The 17,420-nt window shown below is 38.3% G+C and overlaps 1 protein-coding gene and 2 pseudogenes across 1 annotated transcript; 2 read left to right on the top strand and 1 right to left on the bottom strand.

Moving 5' to 3' along the window:
* Nucleotides 1-10,313: 10,313 nt before the first annotated feature.
* On the top strand, nucleotides 10,314-12,606 carry LOC137960304 (probable E3 ubiquitin-protein ligase RHC1A). The gene is made up of 2 exons (XM_068807887.1): nucleotides 10,314-10,474; nucleotides 11,206-12,606. The coding sequence occupies exon 2, from the start codon at nucleotides 11,339-11,341 to the stop codon at nucleotides 12,302-12,304; it is 966 nt and encodes a 321-aa protein (XP_068663988.1). The 5' UTR covers nucleotides 10,314-10,474; nucleotides 11,206-11,338; the 3' UTR covers nucleotides 12,305-12,606.
* A 1,134-nt stretch (nucleotides 12,607-13,740) lies between these two features.
* LOC137958614 (probable galacturonosyltransferase-like 7) lies at nucleotides 13,741-14,486 on the bottom strand (annotated as a pseudogene).
* A 53-nt stretch (nucleotides 14,487-14,539) lies between these two features.
* Nucleotides 14,540-15,288, top strand: LOC137958615 (probable galacturonosyltransferase-like 7; annotated as a pseudogene).
* Nucleotides 15,289-17,420: the final 2,132 nt, after the last annotated feature.

A 17,420-nucleotide genomic window follows, 5' to 3' on the forward strand; every position in this document is an offset into this window, starting at 1 on the left:
AAAGTGCAAGCATTGTATTGTACAATAAAGATTTGTTGTCTTTTATACATTTTGATGCTGCTTCTCTTTATTTCCTATGACTGCATGAAGGTTTCATGTATGATCAAATCAAATGCTTGGCTATGAACTGCTTCAATAGTTAAAGTGAATTTGGCTGTAGATCAGTACATTTTTTTTTCTTCTGAAAATAAACTGTAGATCAGTACTGATTAGGCCATTGCAATGCAGTTCAGGCCTTAGTGTTGACTTATTTTTTAAAATAAATGCTTGTTAAAAATTTTTAGCCTTGAAGCAAGGTCTGCCAATTTGACCTTTGAAAAGGGTCTCATTTTGATTTCTGAGCCAACTTGGAATAAAGTGTCAAAAGATTTGATTGCATTAGTTTAGTCTCAAAAGATGTCAACAAATGGGTTGTGTGTTTCATGAATAAAAAGTGCCTATAGAGAATTGCTTAAAGAGGATCCCTAATTCTCTGCTCTATCTCATGTTTTGATGACTGATCAATTGCATTAGTTTGTGGAAGTCTTACTGTCAGGTTTATGATGCACCCAAGCAGGATTCACTCATACTGAAAATTATGTGTTGGTTTCTAAACCCTCATTTGGCTCTGCCTATATCATGAATTACCCTATTCATATGCTTTTCCTGATAAAGAAAGTAACCTGGAGATCAGCAACCCTCAAAATCTTGACCATCCTTGATCAATTGACTATATGCCTGCATCAGGTAATTTAATTTTCTGAATGGGAACTTCCAGCAGTCTACCTGGTCAATTGCTTTGCTCTTTTATAACTGTCCGCCTGTCCCTAGATCTTTTGAAGGCACTCTTAATATTTTTTTGCTTTGCAGAAGTACAGCACTAAAGATATTCAAGAACGTTAATTCATGATTTTGATGATTTAAGACTTCTCTAAAGCTTTTTTTAGCAGTGACTGTACACGTTATTTATATATATAATAATGAGATTGATATCAAGAGGCTTGAGGATGTACAAATGCAGCTCTCCACAGCCGGGGAGCGCCAATCAGCTGCAAACAACAGAAAATTAAGAAAACAACGAGAAAAATAAAAAAAGACATCACCAGGCGACAAAAAATAAACATTGGATGGCCAACAGGCCAAGATCTTTATGCAACCCCATCCCCAGCATCCAGTAGGATTATCCTTCAGTATCAAGCCACAAGATCTTCTCTTCATGCAACCCCTTCCCCTTGTTCGCCAGCCTGTCTACTTCGCCATTATCAAATTAAAGAATGTGAGCGTAGGTGGTGCAGAGCTGCTGGCCAATATCGAGAATTTCTTTCAACTGTGGGAGCATTCTCCACAAGGGCTTGGCTTTATTTGCAAACCAGTTAATCACTGCCGTGGAGTATTCCTTAACAATGAGGGGGAGTGGCAGAGGCCTTCAGCAATATGCAGGTCATGGAGAATGAAAAACACTTCTGCAGCAAATGCATCTGAGATGGCAAAGGGGCCCATATATTTGACCAGAACTTTACATTCCCATTTTTTTATGGTGCATCCAAAGCCTGCTGAGACCTGGCTAATTGTGCAGCATCTGCTCAATTCTCCTGAATACAGGAGCTGCTGAATTGCATGAACTCCTTACAGGTGCCTAACCAAGCCACCGAGACCCTAATGGCTGAGTCAAAAACCTGATTAGTGGTCTTAGAGGGGCCCCAAAAGACTCTTTTGTACTTCTCATTCCTAATACACCATGGAAGCATGGCTAGGCAGGTCTTCCGCTTTAATTAGCCCAGGTGAGGGAGGGACAGTGAGCTGCAGTGGGAGATGAGCTCCAGAAATTATGCAGGGAGGCAAGGATTTAATTTGAACAGCTAGAGCATAAGAGACCATGCTTGGGATGTGAAGGGACTGTGCAGGAGGAGGTGATCAATTGTTTCCTCCTTACTGCCACAGAGCCTGGAAAGCAAGTTGATAATCAATGCTCCACTCTTGTGCAGGTTATCATATGTGACGATCTTTTCTTTGGCTGCACACCAGCAGAAAAATATGGTTTTCTGTGTTCTTTTGAGTTTCCAGACTAATGCAGCTGCCTCATGGACTTCAGGGACAGGGTGCTGAGACTTGTAGAAAGAGCCTACTGATAAATCGTCACTGGGAGATTTCTTCCAAGCGATTAAGCCATTCCCCCTAGCCTCTGGTGTGAAGGTTCTCAAGGGCACTAAGCAGGGAGTTAGCCATTGTTGCCTCATTATCTGAAAGGGGCTGCCTGAAGGCCAAGATTCCAGCCAGTACTGGTTCTAGCCACTGAAGTGTGTTTGTCACAGGCCAGGGAATAAAGCTCGGGTTAGGAGGAGCAAAGAGGGGCATGCCCATGCCAACAATCCCTCCAAAAGTGCACTGAAGTACCTGACTTCACTCTGAACCTTATTCTGCTTTTGTAGGCTTCAGACAGGCTGAGCATCTGTGAGCCTCCATTTGGAAAGAGAACCAGCTGCTGACTTTGTATTTGTAACTTTCTGCAATGATTCTCCTCCATAGTGCACCTTTATTTGTGCTAAACTTCCAGAGCTATTTTGCCAAAAGGGCTTCGCTCATATGCTTCACTCTTCTAATGCCTAGGCCACAATTGAGTTTGGGAGTTATACTTCCTTTCTCCTGACAAGGTGATAGTTGGAGCTATTTGAAGATTCTCTCCTAAGAGATCATCCTTCTAGGGTTTCAATTTTGTAGATGACACTATTTGGGCCCTTGAGGAGGGAAACAAAATAGATGGGTAGGCCAGTCATTATTGCCTTGACAAGTGTGAGCCTTGTCACCTTAGACAACAGCTTCTCCTTCAAAGTAGACAGCCTCTTGTCAAACTGTTCTAATATTGGATCCCATAGGGCCTTGCAGTGCTTGATTGGAGAGTGGGGAAGGCGGAGATTGTAGGAAGGGAGTTGAGAGGTCTGACACCCAAGGATACGACTGATCTCACAAAGAGTTTCTTGCTAGACATGGATGTTGTAGACTGCAGTTTGCTTCAATTAATTTTTTTGCCCTGAAATGGCTTCATAAATGATAAGGCAAGCTTTGAGGATTAAGCATGGTGTCATCCACAAATTGGAGAATGGAGACATTGAGGCCTTCAAGCATGTCAATTGGCTGCAGCCAACCCTCACGAACCAGGTGCAGCAATTTGCATTGTTGCTCTTCAATCTAGTACACCTATATATATATATATATATATATATATATATGTGAGTGTATGTGTGTGTGTGGGGGGGTATTGTATATGTGTGTGTATATATATATATATATATATATATATAAGAGAGAGAGAGAGAGAGAGAGAGAGAGAGAGAGAGAGAGAGAGAGAGAGTTGATCCAATACGAAAAGTCATTCGGTGCGAAACGGCTATCTTAGCTGTTCGATTATGATCAACAGTTATCTCAGCCGTTCGATCTGTTTTGCATGTTTCGCGCAAAATAGTTTTTCGTATTAGATAAGCCGTTCGATGTGTGTGTGTGTGTATGTCTATATATATATATATTGAATTTTTAGAAAAGTGAAATACTTCACTGACTTGTTGTAATTTGAGTATAATGAATTTTTATTTAAATAGAGGAAACAAGTAAAATCCGATTACAATCAAACTATCCTTATCCTAGTTACACCTTAAGTTTAACATTTAAAGATAAGTTCTAGTATAATGAAACAATTGAACATAAATAGAAGACTGAAATAATTAAAACACTTTTGTGAGACATCCTCCCATGAGACTCTTGTAAGATTCTGCCATATGAGATTTCTTTCTGTAAAAGTCATGTAAGACTCCCATATCTTCTCTTCAATAATATATATATATATATATATATATATATATATATATATTTCTGGAAAAAAGAAAAACTTTATTTACTTGTTGTAATATGAGTATATGAACCATTATTAATAGTAGAGGAAAATAATAGAATCCAATTACAATTAAAGTACCTTTGTCCCAATTATACCCAAAGTTTAATGCTTGAAGATATATCCTAGTATAATTAAACAACTCAACATAAATAGAAGACTAACATAACTAAAACACATTTAAATTGAGACTCTTTTGTGAGACTTCTGTATGACTCTACCATATTTATTCTGGCTTTGTGAGACTTCTTATTGTGAGAGTCATGTAAGAACCTTCCATATTTTCTCTTTAACACTCTCCCTCAAGTTGGAGTTTATAACTTCAATTTGCAATGAAAAGGATTCTTAGTCTTCAATTTTCTTTGTTGCAAAAAATTCTTCATAGATGCAAAAACTTTATCTTTTGTGCTCCCCTTTCTTGAATATTTTGGTCACATAAAAATTACCACAACATGTAGAACAAAATACCTCTTTCATGTACTTCTTTTTCTACTTTTCCCCTTCAAGCTAGGGATAAAAAGGACATGGAGACCTAGCTGGGACAAAACACAATATGGGAGAAGAAAATCACTCCTAGCCGTACGACAAAGTTCTATACACCAGTCAAAACGGTCATAGTCTGAAACATATTCCACTCAATTTTAAAGGCGGAAAAGTACCCCAACTTCAGGGCTTAAAAAAGAGAGCACTTACTTTTTAAGGGTAGTTCAAACACAAATCACCTATTGGGTGAAGAATAAAAGATTTGACTTAAGCTGGATGTTGGGCACACTCTTATACTTTTTAGGTAGTGGGTCTAGGCATTGCCCCAAAGTGATAAAAACATAACATAATAAATTGAAGAAATATTTATGGAAAATAACTTTAACCAGTAGGGCACCCTAAACACTCATACTTCCAAAGTGATTTTTTTTTTTTTTTTGGAAATTAGGATAGTATAATGGTAGAACTTAATAAACTTGACCAAGTATAACTTTTTTTTGGGTGATCACAATTTTTTGGAGTTAACTATTTGGAAGATATACAACCAAGTAACAAAAATACAAAACTTGAAAATAACATTGATGCAAGATATTGCATATCTTGAATGAGCATATGATGGAGTGATTAAGTTGGACCAAAAATCTCTGATTAGAAGACAAATTTGGCTAAAAAAAATTGATTTTAGGAGAAAAAAAAACTGGAATCACGTCAATGCTTGGAGAGATTATAGGAGAGAAAATAAGGAAAAAAGAGAGATTTTCGGTAAAACTGAACTTTTGATACTTCTGATATCAATATATCCAAAAATACACCTTAGAATCACAAACGGTTTGTGGATCAAAAAAATAGACTCAAATATCTTTAATTTGATATCTATATGGAGATAAAAATATTTGTTGTTGAATCTTTTATGACCTCTTGATTTTCTTCATTATGTATCTTGACCCTTGTCGACTGCAATGCAAATATCTCCTTTAAGTATAGATCAGATTAACATAAATTGTTCTCCTTCTGAAACTAGATTTCAATACATTTCATCAAAGTATAACTTATCTTCATAAAATATACTTTTTTTATATAAAAAAACTGATATATTTCGGGAATTTGTAATTTAGCCGAACTGAGTACTCTTTCTTTTTTGGCCAACATGACCATTGACTCTTCCAAGATAGATATCTCCTAGAAAACTTAGATTGAGAATTGGTTGAATAGGTAAGAAAATATATTTACAAATCTTTCTTTGGATATATAATTCTCCTTGTAAAGTTTCGTTCTTAATGGCAAAAGATGGTTTGAAAGTAGAAGCATTCTGTTGCTGCTCAAACTTCTCTTGTAATATGACATTTGTTGCTTAAAATATTGATTTCTCTTTGTAGAAAGCTCTGATTTCCAAAATTTGTTTTGCATTGGAAAATAGACTCGAATATCTTTCTGGCAATATATATTTTTTTATATGAAAAACTCCGTATAGAGTTTTGAATGCCAAGAAGACAACTGGTATTGGAACTGAAAAGAGAAAAAAAGATAAATACGAACCTAAACTACTAGAGATGATAGATCAGAAAAGGAGTACATTATCTCTTTGGGTTGACCGAGTCAACTCACAAAACCTACTCTGATACCATGTTGAATTTCTAGAAAAGAGAAAAACTTCATTAACTTGTTGTAATATGAGTACATGAGCCTATATTTATAATAGAGGAAAGTAATAGAGTCCAATTACAGTATTTGTTGTAATATGAGTACATGAGCCCATATTTATAATAAAGGAAAGTAATAGAGTCCAATTACACTTAAAGTACCCTTGTCCCAATTACTGCAAAAATCTAACACTTAAAGATAAATCCTAACATAATTAAACAACTCAACATGAATAAAAGACTAACATAACTAAAATACTTTTAAGACTCTTCTATGAGATCTCCTTCTATGAGATTCCCGTAAGATTTCACCATATTAGGGGGGTTAGTCCCCCAAATGGATTTTTGAAGTTCAAGTTTATGTCCAACATGAAGATCATGTCAATCATGTACATGAAGATCATCTTTGCACTTGGTGTTAGTGTTGATGACTTTATGTGCACTGAAAAATAGTTTCCAGTGTTAGTGCCCCAACATGAGAAAAACATGAAAAACAAAAGAATCCCTAAACCCTTAAAGTACACTTAATTACAACATAATCCTTAAACCCCAAATTAGGTAAAACAATCATTATTACTACACGAATAAGTTATTTAATGTATAATTAAATATATTAATATATGTATTAATTAAATTAGATATTTTAGTGTGCATTAATATGGTAATTACATGAGCCAATGAAATATGCACATGATTAATTAAAAATAATAAATAATAACGTTATAAATAAAAAAACGACAGTAATATGTTGAGTTATTAATTTATTAATAACATATGATATACTTTAACCTAAAATAAATAATTTAAGAGAAAAAATCGATCTAATCATAACTTTAACACACTATATATTTGTACATAATATATTTTATGTATTATTAATTAATAATATATTATCACAAAATTTAAAAACATTGGTTTAATTAACTAAAGCAATCGGATAATTATGCCAAAATAATTTATCAAAATATTTATTTTAACAATATTTTAATTACGACTATTAAATCACTATTGTAATATAGTAATTATAAAATAAATATATTAATTAAATAAAAATAATAATTTTATACATAAAATTTATAAATTAATGATTTTTATGACGATGGTTTAATTTTTCATAACTTAGGAAAAATTAAACCATCGTCGTCTTCCTCAGCGGCAAGCCAGCGGGCAACGTCGACAGAGGCGGCGCTCCGACGGTACACCAAGAAGCTCTGCAACAGATGCTCGACCTCCCGTGCTCTGCCACGGAGGTCGAGAGGGAGAGGAGAGGGAGGATGGCCGACCGGGGGGAGGAGAAGAGAGGAGCGCTGAGAGAGAAAAGAAGTCATCGTCGAGGGAGGAAGGCCTCCCTCCCTCTCGACCTCTGTCACAGAGCCTCTCGGTTTCCCGTACTCTACAACGGAGGTCAAGAGGGAGAGGCCGTAGAGAGGGAGACCGGAGGGGGACGGTGGAGACGAGAGAGGGAGCAGAGAGCTCGGGGTTTAGGGAGACGACAGAGGGGCTGCGGGAACGAGAGAGGGGTGTGGGAATGAAATGGCAGAAATGAGCAAGAGGGTATGCGGCAAAGAGAGCCCTGTGTTCATTTCATGTACATGATTCTCAAAATCGGGCAAAAAACACTTTTTGTCGTTTACTCTTGGGACATGATCTCTTGACTCATGGATGATCATGTATATGATATGAAGTTTGGTGCTCCCTAACGACTTTAGGACATGAATTGAGTAATGCACATGAAGATCATGTCCTGAGTCATGTTGACTAACCCCCCCCCCCCCCCCCCTTAATTCTGGTTCTGTGAGACTTTTTACTGTGAGAGAGTCATGTAAGAGTCTTCCATATCTTCTCTTTAACATATATATTATTTATATATGTTTTCAAAATAAAAAAATTGTTTAGAATTGCCTGATTGGCTGCCTCAAGTAAATATTAATAGTTTAGAATCTCCTCTTCCATCTCCACTCAATAATTGTGTGGATCTAACTTTTTACAGCATATTGCTCAGTGATAGTCTTACTGTAATTTCTATCATTGTGATTAATCTGAAGACTGGCGACCCTTGGCATAATGACTGTTGTTCCTTAATTGTAATCGTTTGTTTCTCAAGTTAGATGTACAGATTATATAACGCAGATCCCATGCTGCAACTGTCAGTCCAAGCAAGAAGACAGTCCAAGCAACGGCTAATTTGTTCCTTTCCACTATGATAAAAGGTTGTAAATGATTTGTGTGAGCTGATTTTGGAATTAGTGTATCCTGGATTGTATTTAACACCATTTTCTTCTAATAGAGTTGTGGCTTATATGTTTATTGATAGCTGAAGAGAAAGTGATGAATGGTTCCTAATTTATTGTTTTCATTGGATCTGTGTAACTAATAAAAACCACTCATTTTACCTAAAGATGGTCCAAAACCTGTAAGAGGGAGAAGAAGTGAACGAAACGAAAGCAACAGAGGACTTGGGGACAGAAGAAGATGGGGATGGACAAGGTATTGAGTCAAGACACTGCGGACAGCTAGAGAAAAGTGGGTGGATCATGATGCAGAGAACAACTCAGACCAAATTAGCTCCACAGTTTTCAAATTATGTCTATATAGAATATCAGGGGTGGCATACAGAAAGATGTGACCATCAGATTTGGAAAAAAAAACAGAAAACATATTTTTCAAAAGGATTCTGCTTGGAATTTGGTCATGTTTATCTGTCTTAAAATATGTGGCATAATGTTTTACGCTGTTTCTGTAAGTAGGAGAGCATCCAAAGACATGAGGAGGAAGTGAATTTTGCCATCAACTAAGGTGAACATGTCAAGCTCCAAAAGAGCTGGAGAAGCCTGCAAAGGAGACTTTCTTTCACTAAAGTGAAAGATGAAGTGATTTTATTCTCTTGCCATCATATGCTTGCCCACTCTTTTCCCTTTTAGAATGTTTACTTTAACTAAATGCTTGTAGTAATAATGCCTGAGCCCCTCTTCCATATTACTGTCTTTGATTGCCTCTTTATTTGGCATTAGAATTAATCCTATTCCTTCTTGACCTAATTTGGTGATTAGAACTTGAAGCATTCATAAAATTGTTGTCATTTCAAAACAATTAATTAACCCATTTATGCTGTCTTTATACTTTAAATCTTTTCATTCCTTGTTAGGGCAGTCAGAAATTATAATCTCCAACTAACCCACTTAGGAGCTACAAGCCCTCAACACATATTTAACATATTTATTGTCATTTTCAGTCTAACATTGGCACATCAAACTGTCTCTCTGTTTAACATTACTGAACCATATTTAGTAGCTAATTTAGCAGCAGCATCTTCAATTCTCTTTAAATCTTTAAACTGTTACAGCAATAACTGAATTAATAAATACTAGGTGTTAAGTGTAGGATAAATTAGTTCTTAATCACAATAGTCTTTTGTTAATCAATCTAGTCTTTGTTTAACAAATTACAGGTTTTTTATAATCTCCCTTAAACAAAAGGGTGGTTACTTCTGTTTGTCCTCTTGCATTAAACAATGTAACTTGTGGTACTTAAATGACACCAAACTTAACTAATTGGGCAATGAGAATCTTTTGGTACAATAATTAGGTTTTGTTTAAATTGAATGAGGCTGGCTATGGCAAGAGAGAGAGACAGAGAGAGCAAGAGAAAGATTCAGAGGACTTTGCACAAACAGGTTGTGGGCGTTAGCTAAAAGATATGCGTGGAGTCAATAATTCAGAAAGGGCTGAGATGGCGACAATCAGTATTATCTTTCTCGCCATTATTGTTGCTTTGTCTTGTCACTTTCTGAATGTGCGTAGGGCTACACTGGAAGATGTCTTCCTGCGCTTGGGTGCGGACCGCGCACCCCTAATTTCAGTGGAATTATTTATTTTGTTTCTTTTTTTTTGGACGAGTGAGGGTCGGACTCGTTCTAATCCAACCAACCCGGTGATCCGATTTAACTCGCGGCACCCCTAATTTCAGTGGAATTATTTATTTTGTTTCTTTTTTTTTGGACGAGTGAGGGTCGGACTCGTTCTAATCCAACCAACCCGGTGATCCGATTTAACTCGCGGTTGCTTGTCATCGGAAACCAACCCTCGAACTAGCCAAAACCCATTTTTAATCCAAACCGGTTTGAGACAAGTGGTACTTAAAAGAAATTCACCTCATGAGGTCTATTAATTACAGTGAGGCCCAGTCCTTAAGAGAAACCAGTAGAGTGGACGGTACTCGCATCTCGTTTGCCAGCACGTAATCCGTAACGACAAGAAAATTGTGGAAATGGTGCGACGTGCGCACCGGGCGTATTAAAAAAACACGCGCTCTTCGTTGTGGTTCGTTTAATCTCTATTTCATTTTTTCTTCTCCCATCTCATCCGTCTTCTTCAACGCCTCTCCGTTTGTCCAACCCTAGATAGATAGGGTTTCCGAAGAGCCTCTCTTCGTGGAAACCCTTTCTTTCTTTGCTATTGCCCTGCTCCATGGAGTTCTGCTCGTCTACGGAGTACGTCTCATCTTTCTGTTGACTTTTGAATTCGTCTCTTGACTCTTTATATTTGGTGCTTTTCTTGCTTTTTGGTTGCTTTCTGTTTTGTCTGTCTGTATGAATTTGACGAAGAAGAGATCGAAGATGTTTTGGTTTCCGATGTTGTACTTTGTTCTTTCTCTTTTAGCCCTAATCTCTTTTTCTTGTATAATTTTTGTCTGATCTCTGTTTCTGAGTAATTCGTGTTAATAGTCCCGTTTATCCCTTTATATAGCTGTAATTTTTGGTTGCATGGATTGTTCTAATATGACGCTATTTTTCTTTCGGCAATTTATTTCTTGAATGTTCGTTTTTCTAATTGTTTCCAGCATATTTTATATAGAGAGAATGTTTTTTTCCTCTTGATGAAAAAAATTCTGGTGAAGGATTAAAGGTGTGGTCATTTCTGTATGAATTCTGCTCTTTCCGCTGTGATTATCATTGGTCTCTTGAGTGGGCAAACGATGTTATAAATGTGGTTATGCACATCGATTTGGTCCCAGATATAAACTAACTTTCCCGGATGACAATTTTTTTCTGTCCCGGACCAAAGTTTGCATGCTTCTTTTTGCAGGATTTCAATTTCTTTGCATGTTTGATTTGTACATTGTGGGTCATTTCTGTCAGAAATTTGAGACATGCTTTTAATTGTTTGTGAATATACCATGATATTATGATTCTGTATTTATTCTGATGTTCCTTACTGCTAGCTGTTGAGCAAGAGTCTGATTGAAAACAAAGAGAATAAGAGGTTGCAAAGTGAGGCTTTGGTTGCATCCTTACATTGGGTTGTCTGAGTTCTTTTCCAAAGGATTTGGTGGGGACTGTTTAATAAAGGAAATAATGTCAAGTACTGGGAGTACTCACTGGTGCTACAGATGCCAGCGAACTGTTCGTCTTCGTGCTAGAGACCCAGTCTGCCCTTACTGTCATGGGGGCTTTGTGCAAGAACTAAGTGACATGGATAGCACTGGCCCTCGCGATTTCTTTGGGTTGGACTTTGATGAAGATCGAGAACCAAGGTTTGGAATCATGGAAACTTTCTCAGCTCTTATGAGGCAGCGAATGACAGGAAGAAATCGTGATCTTGATATTAGAGGAAGACCTAGTCTGAGCCAGGATCATGGCTTAGGTTTTGGTTCTGGTCCTTGGTTAATATTCCGGGGTCAAATTCCAGTTAGAATGTCAGAAGGTGGCGGAATTGAAGTCCTCTTTAATGGGGGTCCTGGAGTTGGATTGAGGCGAGCAAACATCAGCGATTACTTTGTCGGCCCAGGGTTAGATGAGCTTATTGAACAGCTTACCAGAAATGATCGGAGAGGTCCACCTCCAGCTTCCAGATCGTCTATAGATGCAATGCCCACTGTAAAAATAACCCAGCGGCACTTGCGTGGTGATTCCCACTGCCCTGTTTGTAAGGAAAGGTTTGAATTGGGTACTGAAGCCAGAGAGATGCCATGTAAGCATATATACCACTCTGAATGTATTGTCCCGTGGTTGGTTCAACATAATTCTTGCCCTGTTTGTCGCCATGAGCTACCTCCGCAGGGATCTAGTACACCTCGGACAAGAACTGGTCATCAAAGTTCTAGTAGTAGTAACAGAAATGTTGGGACCAATAACAGCAGTGATAGGGAAGGCAATGAAGAGAACTCAGGGCGCCGGAATCCATTCTCATTCCTATGGCCTTTCCGTTCCTCGAACTCGAATTCTTCTAATCACACCGAGTCAGGGGGGAGCAGTTCAGCAACACCAGCTCATGAAGATCTTAACCAGATGAGTTACTCGGGATGGCCTTTTGACTATTAAGATCTGATGTCTTTTGTGGTACTGCTGTTTGTGTTTTCGTACTTGTGGTCCCGGTTCACCTATCATCCTCATGTTTTAACAAATCTGTAATATCTGATGGAGTGTCACTATTGAAAGACCTTAGCATCTGGAAAGATTCAACAAACCCTTGTTTAAAGGTTACTGATGGCCTTTGTAATCTTAGATGTATAGAAAGCAAAATGTGTTTCTTTTTTTATTTGGTTGCGTTTTTACTTTTTTTTTAAACTATTCTAAGCGTCATTTTTGTTAATAAGACTCATTTTGCAAGATCTTGTGGTGAATGATGTTGTTATTATTGGTGCTGCTGTATTTATGCTGACTAGGTTCTGGTTGCCCCGATCCCTTTCCTGTTGATTCCAAAATTTGTGGCTTCACCCCTTAGTTATTAGTTGATGAATCTTGACATCCATGGGCTCTGATTTTTGTGCGACCGAAGCTTGTCACAGAGGAGATTTACCAATGATTTTTGTGCAACCGAAGTTTGTCACAAAGGAGATTTACCAATGCCAATACTGGTAAAAGATATTTCAAACATTATATTCGTCTTAATTAGGCTTCATCTTCTCTTCAATTCTTTTACAACCTCCTTATTGTCCGCTCATTTCTAAACATTGGTTATGTTTTAATTTTTATGCGTTTGGAACCAAACATCTTGGTTGGTGGTCAGGCCAACACGCTTCCCAGTGTTCAATAACTATTGTTGAAAGTGAATGTAAATTTTTAGGGAATTTTTTTCTTAAAGAAAGTATTTTTTTGTGTTAATATATAAAAAGTTTAATATGATGTATTCTTTTGTATTAGTGTGATTTTATGGAAAGTTTTGTAAAGAATTATTAATTATTTGTAGGGGTGGCATCGAGCCGAGCTGAGCTTGAACCAACTTATGCTCGAGCCGAGCTTGATTTAAATATTTTGAATTTGAGCTTGAACAGAGCCTAGCCTCGAGCCTAAAATTGTTATCGAGCTCGAGTCCAATAATTTTAACGGAGTTCGAGCTCTAACATACATTTAAAACTTTGCAAAAAAATATATGTCAAATTAACTATATATAAAATTATGCATATATTTTACATAAAATTGGGTATAACTTCAACTTAAAATTTGGTATAACCTATGTACATAATTCCTGCATAAAACTGGGTATGTGTGAGGGAAGAGGTAGGCTTGGCCAACTAATAATCCACATTGATTTGTTGCTAAAGTGTACGGAATAAATGACTCCAATGAGTAGATAAGAGTAGGGGTGGCATCAAGTCGAGCCGAGTTCGAACTTGCATATGTTTGAGCTAGGCTTGATTAAAATATTTAGAACTTGATTTAAATACACACGTCCCGAATGAATGTCTGATCATCGCCTGAGATGAACAAACTATTTACCAAGAATGAATGAATTTTTCATCAATCTACAGGTGTATCTATGATGACGACGACTCATGGTGCGTATACCGATCATGCGGGGCCCACAAGCTATCCAACGGGCATGGTGTCTTGGTATCGAGTCGGTCCTAGGGCTTCTCTTTCCCACTCCAGTGGAGGAAGCTCACCTATCCCGGGTGAAGACTCCGACAGCTCCCCACCACATTGTCTCCTCCCAATCCGCGTTGATTCCACTTGTGCTCGATGGGTTCAATCTCCCCGATGAAGACCAGTAAAAATGGGGGTAGAGAACTGAATTCGTAGATCCTCTTCTCCTTCTATACACACATCCAATCCTTGATCACTTTATCGAAGTTGCCCTACCTCCATCTCCCCATGTCTATTACCATAACTCTGGTGTTGAAGTAGCAAGGGCTTATGTTATTGAAGACCCTGGACATGGAAGGATCAGACCAGAACACATCGTTGAAGTATGTGATGAAATTAGCATTACAGTACTTGGGTGCGGCGATGACACGAGGACTAGGTTCATTGGTAGCCCACAACCGGAGGATATCGTCCACAACGATCAAATCTGAATTGAGGTAGATGACGCGGGTCACACAGGAAGGAAGAATGTTGGCTAGGTAAGTTCGACCGTAATTTAGTGGATTCTTGAGCGCGTCCCTAATGGATGTCAAGATAAGCGACTAGACGAGACTGGGATCGAAGTAGTAGAGACTAAACTGAGAGAGGGGAAGGTGGATCGAAGGAATGTGATCCAATCTTTTCCAGAACCCACGGTTTTCCTTCTTCCCCTCTAATAGTTTCAGTTTCTACTACTTCAATCCTAGAAGGAAAACTGTGGGTTCTGGAAAAGATCGGATCACATTCCTTCGATCCACCTTCCCCTCTCTCAGTTTAGTCTCTACTACTTCGATCCTAGTCTCGTCTAGTCGCTTATCTCGACATCCATTATGGACGCGCTCAAGAATCCACTAAATTACAGTCGAACTTACCTAGCCAACATTCTTCCTTCCTGTGTGACCCGCGTCATCTACCTTGATTTAGATTTGATCGTCGTGGACGACATCCTCTAGCTGTGGGCGACCAATGAACCTAGTCCTCGCGTCATCGCCGCACCCAAGTACTGCAATGCCAATTTCACCACATACTTCAACGATGTGTTCTGGTCTGATCCTTCCATGTCCAAGGTTTTCAATAACATAAGCCCTTGCTACTTCAACACCGGAGTTATGGTAATAGAAATGGGGAGATGGAGGCAGGGCAACTTCGATAAAGTGATCAAGGATTGGATGTGTGTACAGAAGGAGAAGAGGATCTACGAATTCGGTTCTCTACCCCCATTTTTACTGGTTTTCATCGGGAAGATTGAACCCATCGAACACAAGTGGAATCAACGCGGATTGGGAGGAGACAATGTGGTGGGGAGCTGTCGGACTCTTCACCAGGGACAGGTGAGCTTCCTCCACTGGAGTGGGAAAGAGAAGACCTAGGACTAACTCGATACCAAGACACCATGCCAGTTGGATAGCTTGTGGGCCCCGCATGATTGGTATATGCACCCTGAGTTGTCGTTGTCATAGATACACCTGTAGATTGATGAAAAATTCATTCATTCTTGGTAAATAGTTTTTTCATCTCAGGCGATGATCAGACATTCATTCGGGATGCGTGTGTATTTAAATCAAGTTCTAAATATTTAAATCGAGCCTAGCTCAAACATATGCAAGCTCGAGCTCGACTCGACTTGATGCCACCCCTACTCTTATCTACTGATTGGAGTCATTTATTCCGTACACTTTAGCAACAAATCAATGTGGATTATTAGTTGGCCAAGCCTACCTCTTCCCTCGCACATGCCCAGTTTTATGCAGGAATTATGTACATAGGTTATACCCAATTTTAAGTTGAGGTCATACCCAATTTTCTGTAAAATGTATGCATAATTTTATATATAATTAATTTGACATGTATTTTTTTGCAAAGTTTTAAATGTATGTTAGAGCTCGAACTCCGTTCAAATTATTGGACTTGAGCTCGATAATAATTTTAGGCTCGAGGCTAGGTTCTGTTCAAGCTCAAGTTCAAAATATTTAAATCAAGCTCGGCTCAAGCATAAGCTGGTTCGGGCTCAGCTCGACTCGATGCCACCCCTACAAATAATTAATAATTCTTTACAAAACTTTCCATAAAATCACACTAATACAAAAGAATACATCATATTAAACTTTTTATACATTAACACAAAAAAATACTTTCTTTAGGAAAAAAAATTCCCTAAAAATTTACATTCACTTTCAATAATAGTTATTGAACACAAGGCAGCATGTTGGCCTGACCACCATCCAAGATGTTTGGTTCCAAACGCATAAAAATTAAAACATAACCAATGTTTTGAAAGAAGCAGACAATAAGGAGGTTGTAAATGAATTGAAGAGAATATGAAGCCTAATTGAGTCGTAGATAATGTTTGAAATATCTTTTACCAGTATTGGCTTGGGTAAATCTCCTCTGTGACAAACTTCGGTCGCACAAAAATCAGAGCCCGTGGATGTCAAGATTCTGTTGAGCACGATGGAGTCTGGTCCATACCTGCGAGTAGGACATTTATTTTGCCCTTTGGCGTAGGCTACACTCAAGGGAAAATTAAATCTCCCTCTGTCTGATTTGATTTTTTCGTATGTCTTCGGGACTTACAAAGAGCAGAAAAAGGGGTTTCAACGTTGTTGCTGGAAATAGAGCAATGCGGGACTCGATCTAGCAGCAAGTGAACGCTGTCGCTGGAAGAGCAAGATCAACGTTGTTGCTGCCCAGAAACAGTAGCTCGGGACCGTTCTCGCCGTTGCCAGAAGAGAGGTTGTGTGCTTCGCCGTTGCTGGAAAGAGGCTGTTGTGCATCGTCGTTGTCGGAAGAGAAGGCTGAGAAAGGCAACTTTGTTTTGAACAAAGAAGGTTCGAGAGGCTAAGAAGGGCAACACTATTTCCCGAAGAGAAGGGCGATGCGTTGTCTTGCTATGAGAAGACATAGAGAGAGACTCTCTGGACGCTGTATTTGCGTCGTTGTGATTTCTTTGTGGGAAATCAGGGACTATTGTATTGTGATCCTCTTATATGAAATAAAATCCTCTGCAGCTCCGTGGACGTAGGCAATTTACCGAAACATGTAAAGTCTTTGTGTCGTGTGATTACTTGTCTTGTTATTGTCATAGGTTTTTTCATAACAACTGGTATCAGAGCTGAGGTTTGGGTCTGAGGAAAAAAATGATGGCTGGAGACGAAGTAAAGGTATCGAGGATTGAGAAGTTCGATGGCACGGACTTTGGATACTGGAGAAGGCAGATAGAGGACTACCTCTATGGGAGGACACTCCATCTTCCATTGTTGGGGAAGAAATCGAAAAAAATGGAGGAAACCGATTGGAATCTGTTGGATAGACAGGTTTTGAGGATTATTCGGCTAACCCTGTCGAGATCCGTTGCACACAACGTCAGCAAGGTGAAGACCACTAGGGGTCTCATAGAGGCTTTGTCAGGTATGTACAAAAAGCCTTCAACGAATAACAAAGTTTATTTGATGAAAAAGTTATTCAATTTGAAGATGGTAGAAGGTACATCTGTTGCACAACATCTGAATGTTTTTAATACTATCACAAAATCAATTGTCATCTGTTGAAATTGAATTTGATGATGAGATACGTGCACTAATACTATTGGCTT

Source organism: Aristolochia californica, unplaced genomic scaffold, assembly GCF_029961685.1.
Source record: "Aristolochia californica isolate CCGP_79_NKW_82.1479 unplaced genomic scaffold, dmAriCali1.0.hap1 SCAF_3, whole genome shotgun sequence".
In the NCBI taxonomy this organism is placed as follows: Eukaryota; Viridiplantae; Streptophyta; class Magnoliopsida; order Piperales; family Aristolochiaceae; genus Aristolochia; species Aristolochia californica.

Bases quoted from the DNA above. Each gene is read 5' to 3' on its own strand.
- LOC137960304 (XM_068807887.1), top strand. From the start codon at position 11,339: ATGTCAAGTACTGGGAGTACTCACTGGTGCTACAGATGCCAGCGAACT.